This window comes from Rhinoderma darwinii, chromosome 1 (assembly GCF_050947455.1).
Source record: "Rhinoderma darwinii isolate aRhiDar2 chromosome 1, aRhiDar2.hap1, whole genome shotgun sequence".
In the NCBI taxonomy this organism is placed as follows: Eukaryota; Metazoa; Chordata; class Amphibia; order Anura; family Rhinodermatidae; genus Rhinoderma; species Rhinoderma darwinii.
In genome coordinates, this window is record NC_134687.1 from 504,761,803 (window position 1) to 504,786,162 (window position 24,360).

Below are 24,360 nucleotides of genomic sequence, written 5' to 3' on the forward strand. Positions count from 1 at the left end.
GTAAGCACTGGCTTTCCATGACGAATAGTTACGACAAATTTCGGGAAGAGGTTAAAGTTGTAGAAATTTTCATTATACAAAGACTGAATGGGTATTCCCATCTTAGACATTTATGGCATATCCACAGGTACGGGTCACACCTCTGGGACCTGCACCTATCTCCCAAATGATTCATTTCTGTGGGAGTTAAGGAAACAGCTGAGCACAGCCCGACTACCTCTTCACTGGATTCTCCACCTTATCAGGTGTTTGGGACCCCCCCCCCCATCTGACAATTATGGCCTATCCTGTGTGTTGTCTAAAATGGGAATACCTATTTAAGCTGTATTAACATAAGCCTAGTAAATTCCTTTAAGGAATGAATTACAAAGCCAAGAAATAACCGAGAGGAAGGTTACTGTACCAATCCATAGAGCGAACGCCCTGCACTGGAATTTTCTTAGGCGGAATCCTTTAGAATTCCACACATAAATCCGCCTAGTAACATTACTTCAGTTGTGGTGATTTGTAAAAGATTGTTAAACAATTTTTATTACAGTCAAATAAGTGTGTGGTTGTCGAGCATGTGATACTCAAGAATGCCGACTTTCTACACAAAACTATGTTAAAGATGAAAAACTACAAACCAGTTTATCAACATCATGATGTGACAAAGAAACTGAATCCCGTGGTGCAGAACAGAATATAGTTGTTGTGTACTACCTGGGTGGGTTTTTGCTTCTATTCTCAGATGGAGAGAGGAACTCTTAGCAGATGAACCGGTTAACTTCACCTCCGACATTTAGCCACATTACTATATACTATAAGTTTCCTTTTGCTTTGTGTGCACGGAGCGGAAAGTATTCAGAAAATCTTTCCTGGTAAGGGTAAAAGCAGATTACCACTTTAGCACAGAATACATTATATTTTTGGTTGACTGCAACAATAAATGAAAGAAAATCTGTGTGACATCAACACCAGTAACTGGTTTACCTTTAATGGGGTTGTTGGCTCTGGACAATTCCCTTTGTTAGCAGGGTCGCCAAACAATAGACTTTACAAGGTGTCCTTTTGGTGGGCACCCCCCGAGTGATCAGCTGTAATCTAGGAGGGTACCCAGCAGCCAATTTTAATTCCATTACAGCCCCACCGATTGGAAAAATTGAGCATTAGGGCTTGTCCACACGTAGCAGAATTGCTGCGTATTTTCAGTCCGGAATTGCGGATGGAAAATACACAGCAGAATACAGTAGCAGCAAAGTGGTGTGATTTAACAAAGCTCATCCATACACTGCGTAAATATTCAGAGCAGAAATTGACCTGCGGTGTATCGTTCGGACCGCAGCAGGTCAATTCCTGTTGCAGAAAGTGGACAGAATTTCTCCGTTTTTCAGAGAAGATGTCTCCATTCTTCAGTATTGTGAAAAACGCTGCAAAATACACACCATATCCTGCAGTCAAAACCAGACATTTTCTGCAGCAAAGATACGTGTGGACAAGCCCTTACACGGTTCCTATAACATTCAATGGGCTGTTTATATAATGTATGGACATGCTCTTTGTAGCGGATGCCTGCTTTGGCCAAATGAGGAGGGTCCTGTATGAGAGGGCACCCTCTTTTAAATGTAGAGCTGCCCTGAAATGGTACCCTCATAGCACATAATGTACTTTATTTCTTAAAACATGTACTTGTGCTTCTCTAAATAAGAGGTTTTTTTTGCTTTTGAGCTCTGTCTAGACTACAGCTTTATAAGTATAACAGAGATCGCTGCAGCCCATGTTTGAGCACGCTGTAAATCACTATCAACTGTATTTTGTAATTCTTGTGGTAAATGTAGACAAATATAACCATGCAAAAGCCACTATAAATTAGCCAAACTTCAAGAGGCGTCCATGCTGGTACAAATATAACCGGTGTATTCCTATGGTCTTGCTCTAGATCAGGGGTCTCAAGCACGCGGCCCACGGGATACAGAGCCGCTAGTATCAGCTCTGCTCCGAGACTCTGGAATTCCCTGACATCGCTGTCCGCATATGAACAGCGATGTCTGGGGCTTCCCCAGAGCCGGAGTCCCGTGCAGAGCGCTAGTACAGGCTCTGCTCCGGGACTCTGTGGAATTCCCTGACATCGCTGTCCATATATGGACAGTGTGTCAAGGTCTTTCCCAGAGCGTAGTCCCGGACAGAGCGCTAGTATCGGCTCTGCTCCGGGACTCTGTGGAATTCCCTGACATCGCTGTCCATGTTTGGACACACGATGTCTGGAGCTTCCCCAGAGCCGGAGTCCCAGGCAGAGCGCTAGTATCAGCTCTGCTCCGGGACTCTGGGGAAGCCTCTGACATCGCTGTCCATACATCGACAATGATGTCAAGGGATTCCCCAAAGCAGGAGTCCCAGTGATGTCAGGAGCAGAACTGGAATCCAAGGCAGAGTGCTAGAAGTGGCTTTGCTCCGGGACCCCAGATCTGGGCAGCATCCACCGAGGGCACTGCGGCGGCATCCACCGAGGGCACTGCGGCAGCATCCACCGAGGGCACTGCGGCAGCATCCACCGAGGGCACTGCGGCACATGTGTCTGCCAAACGCTGCTAACTGAGCCGCCGGACTGCATTTAGCGACACTTAAACTGGAAAACTGGATTGGTGACATAAGCATGTGGAGAAATATCTGAAATTTTAAACCTAGCGGTATTATTATAGTAATATCGTGTTATAGTAGTTCAAATAACTAAATTTATTAACAATAATTTTGTATTGTATCAAATTTGAAAGTAATGCGGCCCGACCACTTCACATTTTTTCTATATGTGGCCCACTTACCCGGCCCAGTTTGAGACACCTGCTCTAGATGATCAGATAAAGGCGGAGTTCTCACTAACAGTCATTGGCCGAAGACTCCATTTTATTTTGAGGGTAGTACAGTCTAGAAAACAACTCCACACCAATGCAAGATGAATCCGGTCAGTTGTAAATCTCTAGACAGAAGCTTTCCCAGGGAAAGTCTGAGAATGATTAAATGAAAAGCTCTCTCAATAGATGATTTACATTCCGTGGCTGCAATAGATACAGTACACTATATAAATGAAAACACTACTTGTTGCAGCTGTACTATACATACAGGAAACTAACAAGGTGACTGGAGCACCGACACAGACGTCCTTGTGAAGCTCCGGCTGACACAATGAGAACAAGGCCCAGTAATCCTCCTTCACCTTTCTGCATTTCCTCAGATTATATGCAGAAGAAAAAGCACAAGCAGCATCTCAGCACAAGCAGCATCTCCCACACTTGGACACCAATAATATACTTGTGAATCCGTAGACTAAAGAGAGTTTGTACTAGAATAAGGATAATGCTCATTCAAGATGGTACTGAAGCTTTGTGGTGGAGGTCTTTCTGAAATTCATCTTTAGAGGGGGGCTCCCCCCAGCACTTAGTTTGGGGGGGGGGGGGACACATAGAATCACAGCGTTATTCAGTTTTTACATTAAAGTTAAGTGCTTTCTTCCAGGCCCCAAAGAGAAGACCCTCGTGGATAGCGTACTTTAATACATCGGCACTGCAGGCTTTAATTTATTTTGTTTCATTTTAGTTTTATTCCTCTAAATTTTTCCGTCTACATAGCCGTATGAGGGCTTGTTTTTTGTGGGACAAGTTGTAGTTTTTATGGACACCGTTTAATATATAATGTACTTGGAAACTGAAAAAAACAAAACTATGTAGGATGAAATGGAAAAAAAAAAAATCCTCCATTGGTTTTTGGGTTTACGCCTTTGACCGCGCAGAAAGAAACGACATGTTAACTTTATTCTGCAGGTCAATTCAACTACGGCGATACAAAATTAATATACGGTAGTGTTTTTCCTGATGTACTACTTTTACAGAGTTTTTTAAAAAAATGTTTTGTGACGATTTTGAGGGGTTGTCTGGTCACAGGGCGGTTTTTCATACTGATGACCTATCCACAGGATAAGTCATCAGTATATGATCGGTGGGGGTCCAACACTCAGAAGCCGCACTGATCGGCTGCCTACGGCACCATAAGAAAACAACATCTGTGTATATGGAGGTCTGTTCTCCTGTGACATAAGGGCACAATCTCCTTCTCCTGGCACTGATGCAGGGATAAAATCTCCATATCTTTTGACAGTGGTTATACAAATAAGACTCTGCTCATATCACGTTTTGGCCCTATGTTGAGCACCTGTAGGCCCGACATTGGCCAAAAGAGTGTCCTTTTGTAATAAGTCAACAGGTATTAGTCTGCATACTCTTTATGGTATGGAATACCATAGTAGACTATGCTATTCCATACAAAAGGTAACCGTATATATATATATATATATATATATATATATATATATATATATATATATATATATATATATAAAAATAAAAAAAAAAAGTGGTACACTTTTTATTTCACAACGGCAGCCTATTCGCGACATAGCCCCCTGTATGCCTGAGAAGGGGGATACATTGGGATATCTTAGCGACATGTACCTCTGTCATGATGTGAACAGAGCCTGTATCCTCAGAGAGTCGCTATCTTGAGTCATAATCAATGTTTTAAATATAGTATCAGGGGAGAACGTGTTTGGCTGGGTTGAAAAAGGTTTTTCGGTGGTTGGCAACAGCTACACGTATGTGGCATGATCAGCCGAATTCGGGTGATCATTTGCCACTTTGCGCAAGCCCCCAAAAAAAAATTACACCCTGATCCGCTAGTCTAGACACTTATGTTTCTGAAGCTTCAGTCATGGCTTTGACCAATCACATGGACGGTTGAAACAGAAATGAATGGGTGGTCACATAAAAGGGTCAATCAGCTGTCATCATGTAGAGAAAGCTGCTAAATTATGTATTATAAAAAGGGCAGAATCCCTAAAGATCACAGACATTCAGGAGTTCTATGAGGACAATAACCTCCTCACAGTGCAGTATAGATTATATAATTCTTACATGATCCGTGCAAAAACATAAAACAGGAGCAGGTTGGTGACAGATCGAGCTTCCATGTATGTAACACGTCCTGACACATGCAGAGTACTTGGTTGGTCCTTTGCATATTTGGTTCTGAGCACATCTATCATGAGGCAACAGACTTCCCCGTAAGGATAATTCTTTGTAAGACAGCCTCTCTAATCCTACATCATGAAATTACTAGTACAGTAAACCTTTTTGAGACGAACACCCAAAATTGTAGTGATTATATATTATTTTTCTTCTCTCTCTGTACTTGTAACACAGTGATCGGTGCTTTTCTCTGCCCACTCAGTAAAAGTAGAAAAACAATGGTGTGCCTCAGAAAAAGCAACATTAAAAAAGAAAAATGCGCACAACAAACTACTGCAACAGATATGGATGCCGATCCTCCGGTTATATTTATATGCCCCCAGATATAAGCAGGTAACCACTGAAACGTTCCCCAACATATGCTTCTATTAACGTCAGATTGTTATTAAACCAATGTGAAGCCCACGTCCTGCATGTCCTCAGTTAAAGAGACTCATGGCACTTATAATGTGGCGACAATCTCCTACATAAGGAGATGGGCGCTATAATGTAGGTGACAGCAGTGTTTTTTATTTAGAAAAACGATCTATTTTTAGCTTTATGCTAATGAGTTTCTTAATGCCCAAGTGGGCGTGTTTTTACTTTAGACCAAGTGGGCGTTGTACAGAGGAGTGTATGACGCTGACCAATCAGCCTCATGCACTCCTCTCCATTCATTTACACAGCACTAGCGATCTAGTTATATCGTTATGTGCAGCCACATACACAAACCCTAACATTACTGCAGTGTCCTGATAATGAATATACATTACCTCCAGCCAGGACGGGATGTGTATTCAGAATCCTGACACGTCTGAATCTTTTCTGTGAGATTTCCAGCAAGGCAAACGTAATCTCGTTTTAAATGACAGTTTACATCGTAATCTCGCGAGATTACGTTTGCCTTGCTGGAAATCTCACAGAACAGATTCAGAAGTGACAGGATTCTGAATACACATATCCAGGCTGGTAGTGATGTATATTCATTATCAGGACACTGCAGTAATGTTACGGTTTGTGTGTGTGGCTGCACATAGCGATAGAACTATATCGCTAGTGCAGTGTAAATGAATGGATAGAAGTGTATGACGCTGATTGGTCAGCGTCATACACTCCTCTGTACAACACCCACTTGGTCTAAAGTAAAGACACGCCCACTTGGGCATTAAGAAACTAATTAGCATAAAGCTAAAAATCGCTCATAAAGTGGTAAAAATAGTTTTTCTAAATAAAAAGCATTACCGTCACCTACATTATAGCGCCGATCTCCTTATGTAGGAGACAGGGCACTTATAATGGGGTGACACTCTATAAGCACTTCTAGAAGGCCTGGCAAAAATGCTATGGAATTTACAAAACTTATATTAATTCATTCAGCAAAAAAAAATAAAAAATTAGAGGAGGCTGTAAACCGGAAACGCATGGCGAGAAAGCGAGAGAGAGAGAGAGAGAGAGACAGAGACAGACAGATCTTCTGGGACCCTCAGAGCAAAAGATCAATATGGATAGCAAATGACAACAAGTAGAAGATCGCATATCCACTCGCACGGTCACTAGTGTTTACGTAGCATACGAGACATTTTCCTAAAGGTTAATGAATTATAGGTCACTATAGAAAAATCTGTGTTTCTGAATGGCTATTAATAATAAAAGTAAAAAGAGTACAGAAACTAAAAGAGAAATGTATAACCGTAAAGGGCGTTTATTCCTATGGTAACCTTGTACTACCGGTTTTCTGCTTAAGGGGAATGTATTATCTTTATTCATTTTATTGTATTTACAGGATTAGGAGTGTCGTCGTCTTGCTCGGAGCTCCAGAGATCTGTTTACAGCAGGAATCTGGACATAAAACGAAGGGCTCATTCAGACGAACGTGAATAACGTCTGTGTGCTGCGCAGGGAAATCACGCACAGCACATGGATCCATTGATTTCAATTAGGCTGTTCACACATGCAGGAGTTTTCACGCAGTGTGTGTCCGTTGTGTAAAACTCACTGCATATCCTATATTGGTGCGTTTTTCACGCACCTATCACCCATTGAAAACCACGCACCGCACACGGATGCACATCCATGTGCGGTGTGTGATTTGCACATCAATTCAATTGAAAATAATTGAAAAATAAATAAAAAGATGTGCTTTGCGAGTGCGTGAATAATGCATGCCACTCGCAAAGCCCTCTGATGTATAACGGACCAGATTCAGGCATGTGAAACTGATACGCTCGTGTGAATGAAGCCTAAGACAAAAAAATGACTCATTGATTTCTATGGGAGAGTGTGGTGGGCATGCTCTGTGACATGTGCAGAGGTCACAGTGCATCGAGGAAGAGCTGAGTGTCCCCATCCCTCATTGATCCTGTGGTAGCTGCATCCAGCTGTATAATAGAGACCTACCAATTCTAATGCTGCCTGTCGTGAGGAGATGACTGATATCCTATTGTAAAGCCTAGTGTAAAAACTGGAATATTTCAGGGTGACTTTTTTTTGTGTTCCATATACATCTGGAACAAATCCAGAATAAATTTGCCATTTAGAGATCCACAGCGCTCCCTCAAATCCAGACAGACTCCCTCTGCTGCAAATGCATAATGTTTTGTTAAACCCCATTCACATGGATTGTATTATACTTTAGATGCGGATTAGTAGCAGATAAATCTGCATTGTTATACACCATGATATTCTTCCCTCTTACTTTTTACCCCCACTGATCTGTCAGTGACACTTCACTGTGGCTCTGGCATTATATTCTTACAAAAGGAAAGCCAGAACGAGACTTTCCTATAGGAGCTTTATAAGAGTGTTCAAAACATCTACAGGGCACGGAACTGGAGGGCAACAAAACGTGTAACATCTAAAATCTGTGCTATCTAAGGGGCCTCCTGGAATAGCTCTTCACCATTTACGTCCATTCCAGGTGGTCGTCATGCAGATCTTCTGATTACAATATGCAGCATCTTCAGTAACGGGGGTGGAATATATATTTCCTAGATCCTAGCGCGCTTCTTCCTGTAAAGATATTTTTAGTGCTTTTGGCGCTCTGTCCTCTTGTTGGTAAAGTGGATTCACCTTCAATCCTTTCATAAAGTATCTCAGGGTGTACTTGTTAAAAGCGTCTGAAAAGCAACAGAACGTGTAATATAGCACTGCTAGAGCTTCATTTCTATGATATACAAAGGGTACAGGCTGAACGAAAACCTCCAAGATGAACCTTACACCAACTTTCACGCAAACCTACAAAGTACCGCTAAACTTGGCATCGCAGTCATTTTTGAATTTTTGTTTTTTTCCTCCCCGCTGTCCAAAAGCCCTAACTTTTTTATTTTTCCCTCAACATAGCTATATAAGAGTTTGTTTTTTTGTAGAGTGAGCTGTGCATTTAGTGATACAATTTTGGGGTACGAGACTTTTTGATCACTTTTTAATAAAACTTTTTGGGGAGCAAAGGTGACCAAAAAACAGCAATTCTGGTATTTTTTTTTTTTTTCCTTTACAACAACTTTAGCCGCGCGGGTTGTAATCTTTATATTAGAATAGTTCAGACTAATACGGACGCAGCGATACAAATTAGGTGAATTGTTTTTTTTTTACATTACTTTAAGACAAAAATGGGGAAAAAGCGTTTGATCGCTGGTACCATGCATTGCAATACGTATGTATTGCAGTGTATGGTACTTTTTACTGGCTCCTATTAAGCTGTACCTCTAGGAGGGTTTAAAAGGAAGTGAAACAGCAGACCTGGGGGCCCTTTATTAGACTCCCAGGCTGCCATGACCACCATCGTCCCCCCGTAATTGTGTAACTGGAGGCTGATGAGCTGTCGGAGGGAGCAGACCCCCCTCTTTCGAAAACAAGTTAGATGCCACGGTCACCATCGTTGTAGTGAGGTGTAGGCAGTAACATACATCCTGCACCCGCTGAGTAAGGAGTGCGCTCAAGCCGGTGGGCCCGCTCTATACTCCCCTTGGAGGCCATGACGTACAGTTACATCACATGTCGTAAAGGGGCTAATATCATGATCCATCTAAACCCAAGATATTACAGATAAAGTAGTGATCACAGGGGTAGACAATTTTTAGAACTGTCAGCCATACCACAGAAGAACACATAAGCCATATGTTCACACTTTGCAGAGTCTTTCAGGAATTCCTCACCCAAACCCTGACAGAATCCGCCAGCATTCTGATGCCAATGAATGTAAATAGGGCAAATAACGCCCCATTTACATGCTTCGGGAAAAGAAAGCGTGGAATTGCGAATGCACAACAGATTTTAAAATCTACAGATTGGTGCGAATTCTGCACTGAATAGCCATGGATTAGTTCTATTGAATGACAATGAAGATAATTCGCGTGAGGATCCACATTCCAACCTGTGGCAGAAATCAGAGTTTTTAGATGCGGATTATCTTTAAGATTCACAGCGGATTTGCCTAAAGTAAATCTTGACTACGTGAAACCGTACCCTAAAGATCTGGTCTGAAATGGCAGCTTACAGGGAACAATAGATAGAATTAAACTGCACAACAGATGAGAGAACATATCATTTATGTTTAATATTTAATTCCAGTAAAACGATTTCACATAAATATTTATTAGGAACATATTATACATTACAGCGAACCTCCACCCAAAATTGAATACCCGACTTCTATCTCCAAGAGCAACCAGCAAAAATTATGAACCACTACAGTACGTACATTAACGGAGAAAACACATAATTGGTATGAAAGTTGACTTTGCAGTTTACATTTTGCTTTACTATGTTGATACTGTAAAACAGCGTAAAAGTGGAATTACACTTGTTCAAATGTCATCCACATGGTTGGGACCGTAATCCGTTGCGGATTTTCGGCACAGAAAATCTGCAGCATTTCCGTCTCTTGTGAACACCGTCTAAACTAATCTTGAAAAGCTGTTGATGTAGTTGGACAGCACTCTGGTAAGGAGAAGAAGAGGTGCATCATCCCTGGATCCAAAATCGTAGCAATCACAGCACACTCAGAGGAATTTAACTTAGTTAATTTTACTTCATTTAGAAATCAATGAATCCAATTAACATGAATATATAAGAGTGTGTGACAATGGTACAGAGGTTTCGGTCCACAATACTTATTGTTTTTATTTGTTTCATTTTAAATTCCAACCTTAATAAAATGAACTTTGTTTATGGTTTTACTAAAGCTGCACCCGCAATGATCAGCTGATCACCGGCCCGGATTTGTTTGATGAACAGGTTGTTGAGATGACACAATCCATATAAAGACCAAATTTGCAGTATGAAAAACAAAGAAAAAATAGTTTGGGATATAGTTAGACTATAGCAACAACATATACAAATAAGAACTCCGAAAAAAATATTTTGTGAGGAATCATCTTGGTAGATCAAGGCAGACTCCTATTACTGTTCAGAGACATCAAGGACAAGGCTCTAAAAGCCTATCATTCCGATTCAGAGGAGGGAGGGTTGATGCCATTAAAAATGGAATAGCTGTATACACTATACTATGCTGTGGATAAAGTCCATGAAATGATGATCAAAAGTTCAACACGCTACAATAATCCAGGCATGTGGAGTCGTGCATTGTGAAGCTAGTTACTTGTAGTAGCTAGTGTGGCAAAAATAAGTAAGTGATCCCTTTGAAATTACCTCAATTTCTACATTGATTACCAATGGCCATCAGTCACAATTATAGAAAACACAATGTAATCAAACAAATAATACACAAACAGTTGTACGTCTTTTATTGAGCACATCAGAGTTAAATTAGACACTGCAGGGAGAAAAGTAAGGCTATGTTCACACGGAGTATTTTGGGGGAGGAATATCTGCCTCAAAGCTCCAAACGGAATTTTGAGGCAGATATTCCTCCCCCAAAATACTCCGTGTGAATAGCAATGATCGCGCCGTTTTTCGCCCGCGGCCATTGAGCGCCGCGGGCAGAAAACACGCTTTCTCCTGCCTCCCATTGAAGTCAATGGGAGGTCGGAGGCGGAAGCGCCCGAAGATAGGGCATGTCGCTTCTTTTTCCCGCGAGGCAGTTTTACTGCTCGCGGGAAAAAGACGCCGACGCCTCCCATTGAAATCAATGGGAGGCGTTCTCGGGCCGTTTCTGCCGAGTTTTGCGACGCGGTTTCCGCGTCAATAAACTCGGCAAAAGACCCCGTGTGAACATAGCCTAAGAACCTCTGTGTTAATGATTTCTCAAAGTACTAATTGGCAAAAGCTATTTAAATTTAAAAAAAAAGGAGATTAGAAGTGTGGGTTTCTCATTAAATAGAGGCACACAAAGCCTGGTTACTGACAAACCTGTTGTTCTCAAGAAAGATTGGTTAGTGTGAATCATGCCTGGATGCAACCCACTTTCAGAAGACCAGTCAGATGATAATTTGTTTAAAAAAAAAAACCTGCTCACTCTACTACCTAACATATGGTGCTTTACTGCTTTTCAGAAACATGCATAGGTTAAATTCACAGCAAATTTCATCATGCCACGTGTCATCTAAGACCAACTGGTACGACTCGATTGCGTACCCAAACCATCAATTTAAAACGAACTGCAACCACATGTTCAGACTACTTGTGGCAGCAGCTCAAAAATGTTACAAGACAACATCTTACATTATGCACTAAAGAGAATCTGTCACCATGTTTAGGCCGCCCTATCTGAGGACAGCATAAAGTGGTGGCAGAGGCCCTGATTTTAGCAGTGTCACTTACTTTGTAATGTTCAGTAGTTTTCAGAATATCCCGGTTTTATCTCCTGCAGCGCTAGCCGAGCAAGGAGTTCTCTTAAAGATGTGTTCGCGCTCAGGAGTCCTTGATATTCATGAGTTGCGGCTGACCCCCGTCCACCCGCTGTGGATTGGCAGCTTTCTCCCCATGCACAGTATGGGGGGAAAAGCCAACCGGTGGGGCTAGCTGTAGCTCATAATTACAAGCTTTGAAAAAAGTTAAGTGATACAGCACTTGTTTCAGGATCTCTGACCCTCGGATAGGGCAGCATAAACCGGATGACAGATTCCCTTTAAACATTAAAATGACAAAAGCAAAAGTACATGCAAAAGTAACCAATAAACTATAGGTCCAGACAAGCGTTATAAGGGCGCATTAATGTGCCCGTATTATGGCAGCAAATCCTGCATCACAGGGATCAACTTGACTCTCATGCTAAGCAATCGGTACCCCGCAATCAGGTCATGGGGGCACTGATGAGTGGTTAGATGCCACAGTCAATAGCTATAGGGTCAAATCACAGTCAGGTTCCTGCGATGATCGAACAAACAGGAGGAACGGTTTCCTATTACGGAGAGGAGGCCACAATTAGGACATAACAGTACGTGGGAAGGAGTTAATGGCATTTGTCAGGGTTTTTTTCCTTTCTGCATAGTAGAGAGGAGCATTGTGGTGCAGTTTTTGCTTGAAGGGAACTGATCTAATGTGTGTTATTCCTGGAGCCGGAGGAGAAAGGCTATATCCGCTTTCCATTGCATTATATAGACCATGGGCAAGCGCAACAAGTGTATAATATTGCGGGTTTTCTGGAGGAACAAGGACACGTCCTTTATATTGATTGCTGCACCCAGGAGTTCTATTTGTGGATGCACGAACATCCTTTTATTTATCAGAAGGGAGCACACTTCTCTGGATTAGAGTTTCATGAATCAGTTTGCAACTTGCTCGACATGACGACGCATTAATTGAAACAATTTGCCAGGTTCTAGAACCGCTTTTGGCAAATTTAATAAGAATGATAAGCAAATCGACTGATTGCTTGATTCATCAATTTGCAGATATTCCAAACACAGATTTCCTGGTCTCTATTGGCTAGCATAGCATAGAGGGATAAACACATATCAGGCTACAATTAGAAAAATGGACTTAAATTAAGGAACATCAGCAAAATTAACCTTCAATATAAACCGTATACAGCTGAACACAAATCAGCCACATGCAACAGTTTCCCGGTTCTTACAGAAGCCTTGACAGAAGTATCCATAGAGATGTATAGAACACAGAAACCATAGAGACCATACTCGTGGGAGCTGTACGACAATGCATACAGGGCCTGCATCCCCTTTGCGGGGACTTATACACAATATACTGCGTTATCCTTTGCCAAAGAAAATCTGATCAGCTTTACTTTCCACCTAATATAAATAGATGTTACAGTTATGTAAGGCCAAAGCTTCAGCACTAGGAAGCAAGTGGGAAATGAAAGCGAAAAACTTACCAACAGACCCCAACTGCTTGTAGAATCGGTATTCCAAATGCAGCTGTGGTGCTCTGGATTTCATAGGTTCCTGTAAAGAATAAACACAATTTCAATATTTATTTATTATATCACATGCATATAAAAAGAGGACTCTTTAGGACCAGAATATCTCTTTTTTTCTCTCTCTTTGCATCTCGGCATAATAATTGTATTGTTCGCTCTACATGGCAGTAGTTTTTGCAGGACGAGTTGTAGGTGGCATTTTATGGTGCATATATATTCGCGTTTAATTTACATTCATTTTTATTTTGGAACAAATGCAGGAAAAAAAAAAAAAAAAAAGGTAAATTCTGCTGTGGTTTTGTAAATAAAAAAATTAAAAGATGGCAGTTTATGTGGTTGTTTTTATACTGCTTTGGTTATTTTCCCCTTAAAACATGACTTTTAGGTGAATTTTTAAATATACTTTCCTGGGTGGTGTACCTACGTATGCCCTAACAGGAAATCTGCTCAGACAGCTCTAGGGTCCTTTAAATGGACCTTGGGTTGCCTGCTCAAAGCAGGTATGGGTCCCCGATCATGGCACAGGAATTTCCGGTCATGCGATCAAAGGTCCCCCCCTCAGTTTTTCCCTTTGGATCCCACAATCATTGTTGGCATTCAAAAAGTTGAATGGCAGAGATGGTGGGTTCCTTTGAGCTCCACCATTAGACCGTGGCTACAGCTGTATATTACAGAAGTTATCAACACTCCTGATCGTGCAGCCACACCAGCAGTGCCCACGCGATCAGCGTGACAAATAGACTCATCACGATGCAGCAACTCCCTGCCACTCATGACTAGCATTCTCACCATGTGTCATCAAGTGGCTAATGGAATCTGTCAAAAGACAGATCCTTTCAAGTTAGGACATCATGAAAAATGCATTCAGAAAAACAAGCAAATGGGTGATCAGGGACCCACTAAGTGGCCTTTTAAAGTCTGGGCCCAGCTAAAAACACACGCCCTGTATGCGTATTTACTATAGTCTGTAAAGTGCCGGCTGGCGATGTGCTTTGCCGATTGGGGTCACCAAATTAATATCAAGGGTGTACTTGTTTTTGCACATCAAAAGGTGTTAACCATTACAGAAATGCCCAAGAGTAGAACCATGATTTTAGCTTTTATTGGGGTGCCAGTCATCTTTTCTAGGCTCTAAAATGACAATTATAAATTAGCTATGCAGTGATATGGGCAAGTGGGAAAGCACCAATACACGACGAGACATTCAGGAGTCTGGCAAAACTTTCTGACAACCCATGTGGGACTGTTCATATAGCGTTTTTTACTCTACAATCGGCATATGTGCCAGAAAAGCTCCAAACAGATGCGCCGAACGCATCCATATGGCCCCATTGACCGGACATATGCCAAAGAAGTGTGAACGTGCCTTTTTTTTTTCTTCAACTGTCCTAAAAAAAAAATCGACTACTTTAGTGCAGAGGGATACGGAAAAGAAACATACTGCATGGTATAGGTTTCATTTGCATGGGTTCCTAAGGGTGACATGTGCCACTGTATTGTATACAGTAGCATATGTCAGAGCTTTACAATCTGTGCATACATAGGGAGATTTTCCCGGCATATGCACCAATCATAAAGCCCGAACACGATGTAAACAGAGCCTCATGGAGATCATCTTGGTTTCTAGCTTTATTGAAAGAAAGCAATAATTAACAATTTTCTGGTCATCATAAACCAATGCAAATATTCAATTTATATTTGTTGAATTCTTGGATGGGGTACATGCACAGATCTTTTTGCTCCATAGCAGAATAAATATAGGTTTAGATTTTAAAGCTTGTGGGAAGGTGACATGATGCTGGGCTTCAAATTATTCTTGACGACTAGTTTCGGTGATCTAGCACTTACGGACATCATAGAATTGTAGGCCCAGAAAGGGAGGTTTAACCCTCGGACCGTCAAGGATGTATGTAATAGGTCATGACTTCAAACTCTTGACAGGACTAGAAAACAAGGACTAGATCATATATCTAGAGGATATTAAAGCCCATAATCTTATCTTTCAAATGATACCAGGCACAAAAGCTATTGGGGTGCAGCCCTCCTTTTAAGTCAGGGAGCCAGTTTTAATTCCTGGTTTTGTGGAGGGACGGGAGGGGAGAATCTGCAAGTGACAGCAGGAAGAAAGATCATAGCCTGTTATGGGCCGTGGAAACTAGTGCCGGTCAATGAGACAGCTCGTTGATCGTCACTCATTTCATCCTTTCTCAAGGAGAAGTGATTGCGAGGACGAGTGTTCATTAGTACTATCTCTCGTGCCCATACATTTCTATCATGTCGGCAAAAACGTCTACCTACAGACAACTATAATATTTCTTGTAGCCTAAACGATACAATCAGCCGATGAACTAGCGTTTGCTTGTTCAGCGGCTGATAGGGAACGAGCGTTCTGTGAAGGCTCGTTTCCTGATAGTTGGCCCATGTAAAAGGGCCTTTTCGGTCATCTCACCCCCTGCACAGACTTCCAGTGAGCCCAGGGGGAGATACTGGAACTATTCTTCATGTTATCACTCCTCTACAGACAGGATATGTGCTCTCAGTCACATTTAGGGGGGGGGGGGTCTTTTCTACTATACGGGTCAGAAGATGAGCATTTGAACATCTCATCACCCCCAGCAAATATTCATACTATTGATCGATTCGGTTAAAATTTTTAACCGCCATCTGGATTGCAGATATTTATTTTCTATTCCGCTCTGGTGAATATGTGTAGAATATCTGCATGTAGACATATACTTAGGTGGCATGTATGAACACTGCACATCTTAAACTTGTATTTTTAGGAGGTGTTGTGCATCTAAGGTTCTCATTGGGTCAGACTTTTCCGCTTTTATTTTCACAATGTTCCACTTTAATGTGGAAATTGCAGAAAGGTGCACACAAGGGTAAAGTGCTGGGTGACGTTTCTACAATGTGTAAGCATTGAAACTGCACGGAAGGTTTCAGTCCTTCTGGGGTTTGCCTTCTTTGCCAGTCGAAGTTCGGGTCCAGGTGTGACCAAGCACCCACAAAATAATTTGCATTTAGCATAGTAAGGGCTAACAAAATGACTAGGTTTTTGGGGGCAAATTCATTGTTACCGTAGCAATCTACACCAGTTCGAACCATCCTCTTTTAGAAGCAGAATATCTTAGGATGTGACTAATATCTAGCGTCACTAAGCATGTATGAACATACAGATTGGTATTGCAGAATAGTGCAAATATTTAATGTCCCGAGATTATGTAAAACAAAGAAACTTACCAGTTTAATTGCCACATATTCATTTGTGTACAGATTTTTCCCTTGAAGAGAAGAACAAAAACAAAAATGTTAGATGTTGCCAGGACTGGGTTTACAGCAAAGCATTGAAAAGCAAGTGAGCAATGTGCCAGAAAACAAAGTCCACATACATCATTAATGAAGCCCCAACTAATGCCTTTTATTTAAGACGTTTGCCAAAAAGTGACACAGTGACAAAGCAAAAAATTGGCTTCCTACTTTAGGCATTGCGGTTAAGAGAACGGCAATTGCTAAAATTACACCGTGATTTTAGCTGGTATTTCAATACTTAAAAGGGAATGTGTCGCTAGAAAAATATATATATATTTTTTTTGTTAAACGGTTAGTATATAAATGATTACACATTGTTCTAATTTTTTTAATTTTTTCACAAGTCAGGAAATATTATAAGTTAGATTCTAATTTATAACATTTCCATGTGCTGGTCACTAGAGGGAGCAATTCCCAAAATTGCAGCATTGGCATGTGGTAAAGCAACCTCATTGCTTTATGCTGCAAAATTGGAGACGACACACTCGCTCTAGTGTCCTCACACAATCCCCCCTCCTTTATCCTGGCTAGTGCCCGGAGAAAGGAGGGGGTTGAATGTTCAAACCTCCTACACTGTGTGCCGCCATTTTTTGAGCGAATGCACAGTGTAGGAGGATTAAGATCATGGCAATCAAACAGTATAACACGAACACACACACACACACACACAAACATAATTTACCTGCTCCTGCCGCCGCCGCTCCTGCCGCCGCCGCTCCCTCCGCTCCTAGTCCTTGCTTCTGAACATATGGACGGAAGCCGCGACAGGAAGTAGTCATCTTACTGTCCGGCTGCGGCTTCCGGTCCACATTCTCTATGGGGATGTATGTGCCGTATGCCATCTCTGAATGTGTCGTTAATCGACACATACAGAGATGAAAAAAAAAATGGCAGCCCCCATAGAGAAGTAAAAAGAAAGAAAAAAGAAAAAAGTACAACACAAAAACACATAAATAAAATTTATTTAAATGACATACTAAAAGCAATAACAAAAAAAAAAAAATTCGTGACACCTTCCCGTTAAGAAGACCCTTTCACTACATGAAAAATTATGCATTTCATTCAGCCTTTTTTTTTTATACCATTCCCACCACAAAATATCACAAATTAAAGCCCTGTTCACACGGCAGGGTTTCTCAGCCGTGTGACGGACATTTTTTTTTTTTTAACCGGTCGTTGCACAGCTGTCGAAAAATAATTCACCCCAAGTTACACTATTCATATGCCCGATTTTTTGATGGCCCGTTTAAAATATGGAACAAACCCTATTTTGGGTCGTTCTCATGGCCACACGGCTCCCATAGTCTCTATGGGGCCGTGTAAAACACAGCCAGCCATCACTTAGATGTGATCAGAGTGATGGCCGTGCTTTCTGCCGCTCGCTCACCCCTCCTCATAGCGCAAAGTGCGTGTAAGGAGGAGGAGATTTTTTTTTTTGCCAGATCCCCTGTCTAGGAACGGAGCCCCTGTCTAGGTGCGAAATCCCTCTCCGGAGCTCCAGGAGAAGCCCCTGGCATCACAATCCATGTACGGACAATGATGTCAGGGGCTACACCAGGCGAGAAATCCCCGGCCAGAGCGTCAGCAATGCTCTGGCTACGGATACCACTCCTAGAGGAAGCCCGTGTGGCGCTACCTACAAGGGCATAAACATCTGCGATAGCTGTCCAAATTGCCGAGAAATTGGTCAAAGCTGCAGTACATGGTTCAATAGTTGTGAGCACACGGAAGTAAAAAAAAAAAAAAAAAAAAAAAAAAAAAAAAAAGAGAAAAAGCTAGAAACCAATGCAAAGAATCTGAGAGATTAGACAAAGTTTTATAGATTCTGAAAGAGAAAATGGTGACTGGGTGATCATGTGACCTTCCGGTTGGTGTTTTTAGTAGGTTGGGACCAAAAAAAAATTGACACATAAAATGCATCTGTTTATAAAAAGGGAAAGTGAAAAATGGATGCAAAACGGGTCACCATCAAACAGAAACGGCCCGGAATGGAAATGAAACTCATGCAAAACGCCCTACGCTATTGATTCAGTAAAAAAAAAAAAAACGTAACCCTTTCACAACGGTGACAAACAAACCGTTTGAGATCAATGGTGATGCAAACGTAAGCTATGGTTTCTGTTTGCCTTTCTGTTAAGGGGGTTCCCCTGACGGAAAGCTCCGACCGAACCCCTCAGCGGAAAGTCAACGCTGATGTGAACAGACCTAACTGTAGATATTGGAGCCAATTGGGCCACTCCAGAAGACAATCTATTTGTATCGTAATGGCTATGAAAGGAGAAGTTTTATAGCATTAAAAAATAAATAAATCCTAAAGAGCTAAGCACCAACAGTGAAGTTCTAGGCACACTGGCTACCTGGAATATGTATCCATGAACCGTTAATCCAATCTCAAAGTGTATTAGGCTTGGACTACATGGGAGACATTGTCACCCCATCCCTGGCCTCCTCTAAAAGGGGCAGTAAGAGACCACCAGATCATTTATTGCATGAGGTTTATTCATTTGAATGATCACGTTATGCTGCATTTCCCTTGTAGAAGCTGCTGCAGGGAGTAATGACCAGACAATGTCAACCTCCATCAGGAAAATCCGTGGTTTGCCGGGGTGTGGGTTTTGAGAGCCAAACACGCAGCGATCAACTGATCATTGCAGATGCTCGCATATTAAAGTCAGGGATTGAAAAAATCCAATGAGCCAGTTTAGGCCCCTTTTCACACTGCGTTTTCCCTGTACATTTGACGCATGCCACTCTCGGGCATCTGTCAGTCTCCATTTACCATATACGTGGGAAGCTTATCCTAGCATGAACGTTAAATGGAGAGAACTAAACGCAGTGTGAAAAGTTTTAGCTTGATAGAATAGAGTAGTCGATTACTCCATTCTATGTGAAGGCATTACGCAAAAAAACGTATACGAATAAAAAACGTATGCGAATAAATTCGCACAATAATATTATACATTCTCGTGTGTTTATATACGTATACTTTATATGTATCATGAACAACTGCATACGACTTTGGAATATATATATATATATATATATATATATATATATAGCGGGCCCTGATCAAGTGCGCATGCGTAGCGTCCAGAGCATCTCACTATGAGGCCTCATTTACACGAGCGTGTGCGTTTTGCGCGCGCAAAAAACGCTGCGTTTTGCGCGCGCAAAAGGCACTTGGCAGCTCCGTGTGTCATCCGTGTATGATGCGCGGCTGCGTGATTTTCGCGCAGCCGCCATCATAGAGATGAGGCTAGTCGACGCCCGTCACTGTCCAAGGTGCTGAAAGAGCTAACTGATCGGCAGTAACTCTTTCAGCACCCTCGACAGTGAATGCCGAACACAATATACACCAACCTGTGAATAAAAAAAGACTTTCATACTTACCAAGAACTTCCTGCTTCCCCCAGTCCGGGCTCCCGGCCGTTGCCTTGGTGACGCGTCCCACTCTTGTCATCCGGCCCCACCTCCCAGGATGACGCCGCCGCCGCAGTCCATGAGACCGCTGCAGCCTGTGCTTGGCCTGTGATTGGCTGCAGCCTGTGCTTGGCCTGTGATTGGCTGCAGCTGTCACTTGGACTTAACTGTCATCCCGGGAGGTCGGACCGGAGTTATCGGTAAGTCAGAACTTTTTTTTTTTTTTTTACAGGTTCATGGATTTTCGGAGCGGAAGTCACTGTCCATGGTGCTGAACCAGTTTAACGCTTTCAGCACCGTGGACAGTGACTGTCTCCTGACGTCGCGTACCCGAACATTTTTTACCGGTTTCGGTCAAAACGAGTTTGGCCGAACCCGGTGAAGTTCGGTGCGCTCATCTCGAATTTGACACTCCGTTTGGATGTTTGTAACCAGAAAAGCACGTGGTGCTTTTCTGTTTACATTCAGGAGTTTGACAGCTCTTGCGTGATTTTCGCGCATGCAACGCAGGACCGTCAGTGTGGCATGCGTTGTTTTCACGCACCCATTGAAGTCAATGGGTGCGTGTTGCGTGAAAAACGCAAGAATATAGAACATGTCGTGAGTTTTACGCAACGCACTCACGCAGCGCAAAAATCACGCATCGTCTAAACAGCCCCATAGACTATTATAGGTGCGTACGACACGCGTGAAAAGCACGCGCGTCGCACGCGCGTATAATACGCTCGTGTAAATGAGGCCTGAGTCGGTATCTGTATGTACATGTGATGAGATGTGTGGCGATGATGTAATCACGCGGTCAGGACGTCGATGAATGATGGAGGTATTTTGTTTAATATATTTTCCCACATGGGTAGATCGTTCTGAAATTGGTCATCACATAGGATAAATAGGTAGTACGAATTGGTAAGTGCCACGCCCAGACGAAGGTGGAAACCGAAACGCGCGTCGCGGCAGGACGCCAATCTTGAGATCTAGCAGCATGGGTTAGTATGGCACTCTCTCTCTCAGATTTCCTTTGAATCATTTGCACTTCGCACTTTATATTAAGAACACGGAACTTATTAGAGCATTGGTATACTACTATACTATAATGTTTTATACTGGATCCCCTAGGGGGACTATTGATAGGTCTGGAGAATATCTTCTCAATGGGATGCACAAATGTCTGATGTTTACTCTGCACTTTGTGTTCTTTGTAACACGCGTTCTGCTGCATATGGATATTGAATATTTATGCGTTACTCTCTCTTGCTTGAAATAAAAAAAATTCAATTTTATATTTGACTTATAGACTCAGCGGTCTCTCTTTTTGGTATTAAAAATAGGACATGTAATTTTTTCCCCGGCCGTTAACATGGTCCGTCATGTGAATAGCCCCATAGAGATGCATTGGTTTTAACGCAGCCATGTAATCACCGAAACGATTATCCCCGTCATGTGAATAAGGCATTAGGCATCTGTCACAGCGCTATTTTAGCTTTGTATATATACGCAGTATGAATGATGCCTAACGAGCGCATCTAGAAACTTCAGAATTTCAGTTATTTTCTATTGGGGTTTGTGAAAATTCTTGGTTGGGCGCTAAAGATAAAAAAAAAAACTAAAAAAACAAAGCTGGATCCTGTATTCATCTAACTAGCTCCAAACACCTATGGTATTTTGATCAAAACACTGATGAAGCGCATGATAGCAGTAATAAGAATTATAAGAAAATAGAAATGAGCTTTAAATCCGGTGACCTTGTGTTCTCATATAGTGAAAGGTCTGCAAGTCACTAATAGCCTTCAGTTGTAAATATTTTATATGTACTATCCAATATCTAGCAGGGAACATGGAGAGTAGCACATTCAGGAACACAGAGATACCCCAGCACCAATACACACACAGACCCCAAGCAAAATTAAACAGCAGCTAAGAGAGTCACCAAAGCCACCAGAGCGTTCCATTAGTGGACAATTATTTCAATCAGCCCACGCAGAGAAAAATAAAACAGTATTGTCCTGGGAACGCTGAAAAATCCTGGATCAATTCCAGAAAGCGGCTACATACGCAAGCAGTAATGGAAGGATTCTTCTAAGGCCCCATGCACACAAACAAAAAAAACGCTCGTAATTACGGGCTGTAATTACGGCCCCATAGACTACTATTGGCCACGGGTACTTTCCCGTTTCCTTACGGGAAGGTGCCCGGGCCGTTGTAAAATATGGAACATGTCCTATTTCAGGCTGTAATTACAGCACTGGCAGGTCCATAGAAGTCTATGGGGCTCCCGTAATTACGGGTGGCTACGTGTGTGCACCCGTAATTACGGGAGCGTTGATAGGCGACGTCAGGGGATAGTCACTGTCCAGGGTGCTGTAAGAGTTAACTGATCGGCAGTAACTCTTTCAGCACCCGGGACAGTGACTACCGCTGGAGTGAATAGTATTAAAAGTTAACTTACCTGCTTATTCCTCCAGTCCGGCCTCCCGCGATGACGTTTCATCTCATGTGACCGCTGCAGCCAATCACAAACTGCAGTGGTCACATGGACTGCTGCATCATCCAGGGAGGTCGGACTGGATGTCAAAAGAGGGACACGTCACCAAGACAAGGGCCGGGGTACGTATAATACTTCTTTTGCTTTCAATCGCTGCGGAAACTCTGCCTGAAAGGGCTGCCCCTTCTCTCTATCCAGCACTGATAGAGAGAAGGGGCTGCCGATTAGTGCAGAGAAAACGGATCCGTAAATACTGGTGGAATACGTGTGACAAAGGACCTGTATTTACGGGAGGAAAAAAAATAAGTTTGTGTGCATGAGGCCTAAGCCATTACTACACGCTGGAAATCCAGGCAAAATCAGCTTTACATGAATGCCAGTAACGAATGTCAATTAGTAGGCAAATCTGAGGTTACAAAGTGTGTACACATTAAGTGAAATATAGTCTGTGCAAATATATAGCTTGTGCTAAAGTTCTACTACTGAGAACGGGTACAGAATGCGGGTTGTAGGAGGGTGCAGCAATACAGGGACGTCCGTGCTAGCAGATGCAAGGGCAAGCCTGCTTCCATAGAAGTCTGAAAAGACTATACTGCAAAGTGTGAGCACATACATGGATATCACCAGACAGATCCCTTAAAGAACACGCAGCAGAATACAGTCAGCAAAGTGGGTGAAATTGAACAAATTTCACCCACACGCTGCGTAAAAGTTCCGACCAGAAATGGACCTGTATTTTTCGTACCCCAGCATGTAATTTCCTGCTGTGGAAAGTGGACTGAACTGCTGCGTTTTTCAGAGATGTCGTCTCCATCTCCAAATATTATGAAAAACGCAACAAAATACGCACCATTTTCTGCAGTTAAAAAACGCAGGAAATGGTGCATTTTTTTCCACAGCGGAATTTCTGCTACTTTCTGCAGAATCGCTGCAGAAATTTTCTGAAGCAGTTCCTTTACGTGTGGACAAAGCTTTACACTGCGGTACTACCGCACCGAAATGTTGCAGAATTTACGCATACGTGTGAAGGGCCGAATATGTGCTATTGCTCAAAAGCGTGTGCTGTATACCAATTACGGCTGCAACACCTTTCGGCACCACAGCGACTCTCAGAATCACTGTAATTATATTATAACGCTTGCTAATCATATGATGGAGTGTATCCATAAAGATGCTCAGAATAAAGTGATGATAATCACTTTAAAGACGATTTCCAGACAAAAAAGTAAAAATTGGCCATAGATTACTAAACCAGAAGTTTGAGCAGCAACCAAAAATTTGGTCATTTAGTTTTATTTACAGAAATATTAGCATTTTCTGTTTGGTTATGGCAGACATTTTTTGCCAAAGTAACAACTGGAAGTGCAGCTATATTAGTGGTCACTTTTAACCCCTTAAGAACGCAGCCTTGTTTTGGCCTTAAAGGGGTATTCCGGAACTAAAAAATTACATTTATTTAAATAAAACAATGAAAATGATATAACTTTACAATGTACTTACGTTTCATCAGATGGCTGTAGCGTCGTATATCCTCCTCCGTCACCGCCCCCTTAGTGAAGCAAAATCTGCACTTCCTGTGCAGACCCGTCCATTTAGTCTTCTGCCTTGCTTCCGGTTTCCGGCTTTCACACTGTACGGTTACGTCACAAATGACGTAACCGTACCACGTGCTTCTTTATCTCAGAGCATGCGTGGTTAACACACTCCACCTCGCATGCTCTGTGAAATTATAACCCCTTATAAATTACCGACGGAATACGAAGTTGCGGGAATAACGGCCGTTTCGGCCGTCTTCCCGACAGGTGCAGGAGCTGTGACAGCTGCTGTCTCGTACA

General features: G+C 42.2%; 1 protein-coding gene across 5 annotated transcripts in view; it reads right to left on the reverse strand.

The window, feature by feature from the left end:
• Positions 1-24,360, reverse strand: part of CSNK1G3 (casein kinase 1 gamma 3) — a 143,373-nt gene that overhangs the window by 60,146 nt on the left and 58,867 nt on the right. For all 5 annotated transcript variants that reach the window (XM_075836127.1, XM_075836137.1, XM_075836119.1 and 2 more), the window contains exons 3-4: positions 16,555-16,595; positions 13,267-13,336 (exon numbers count right to left, since the gene is read on the reverse strand). In XM_075836127.1, coding sequence (XP_075692242.1) covers positions 13,267-13,336; positions 16,555-16,595 — 111 coding nt within the window. The remainder of the gene's footprint in view (positions 1-13,266; positions 13,337-16,554; positions 16,596-24,360) is intronic.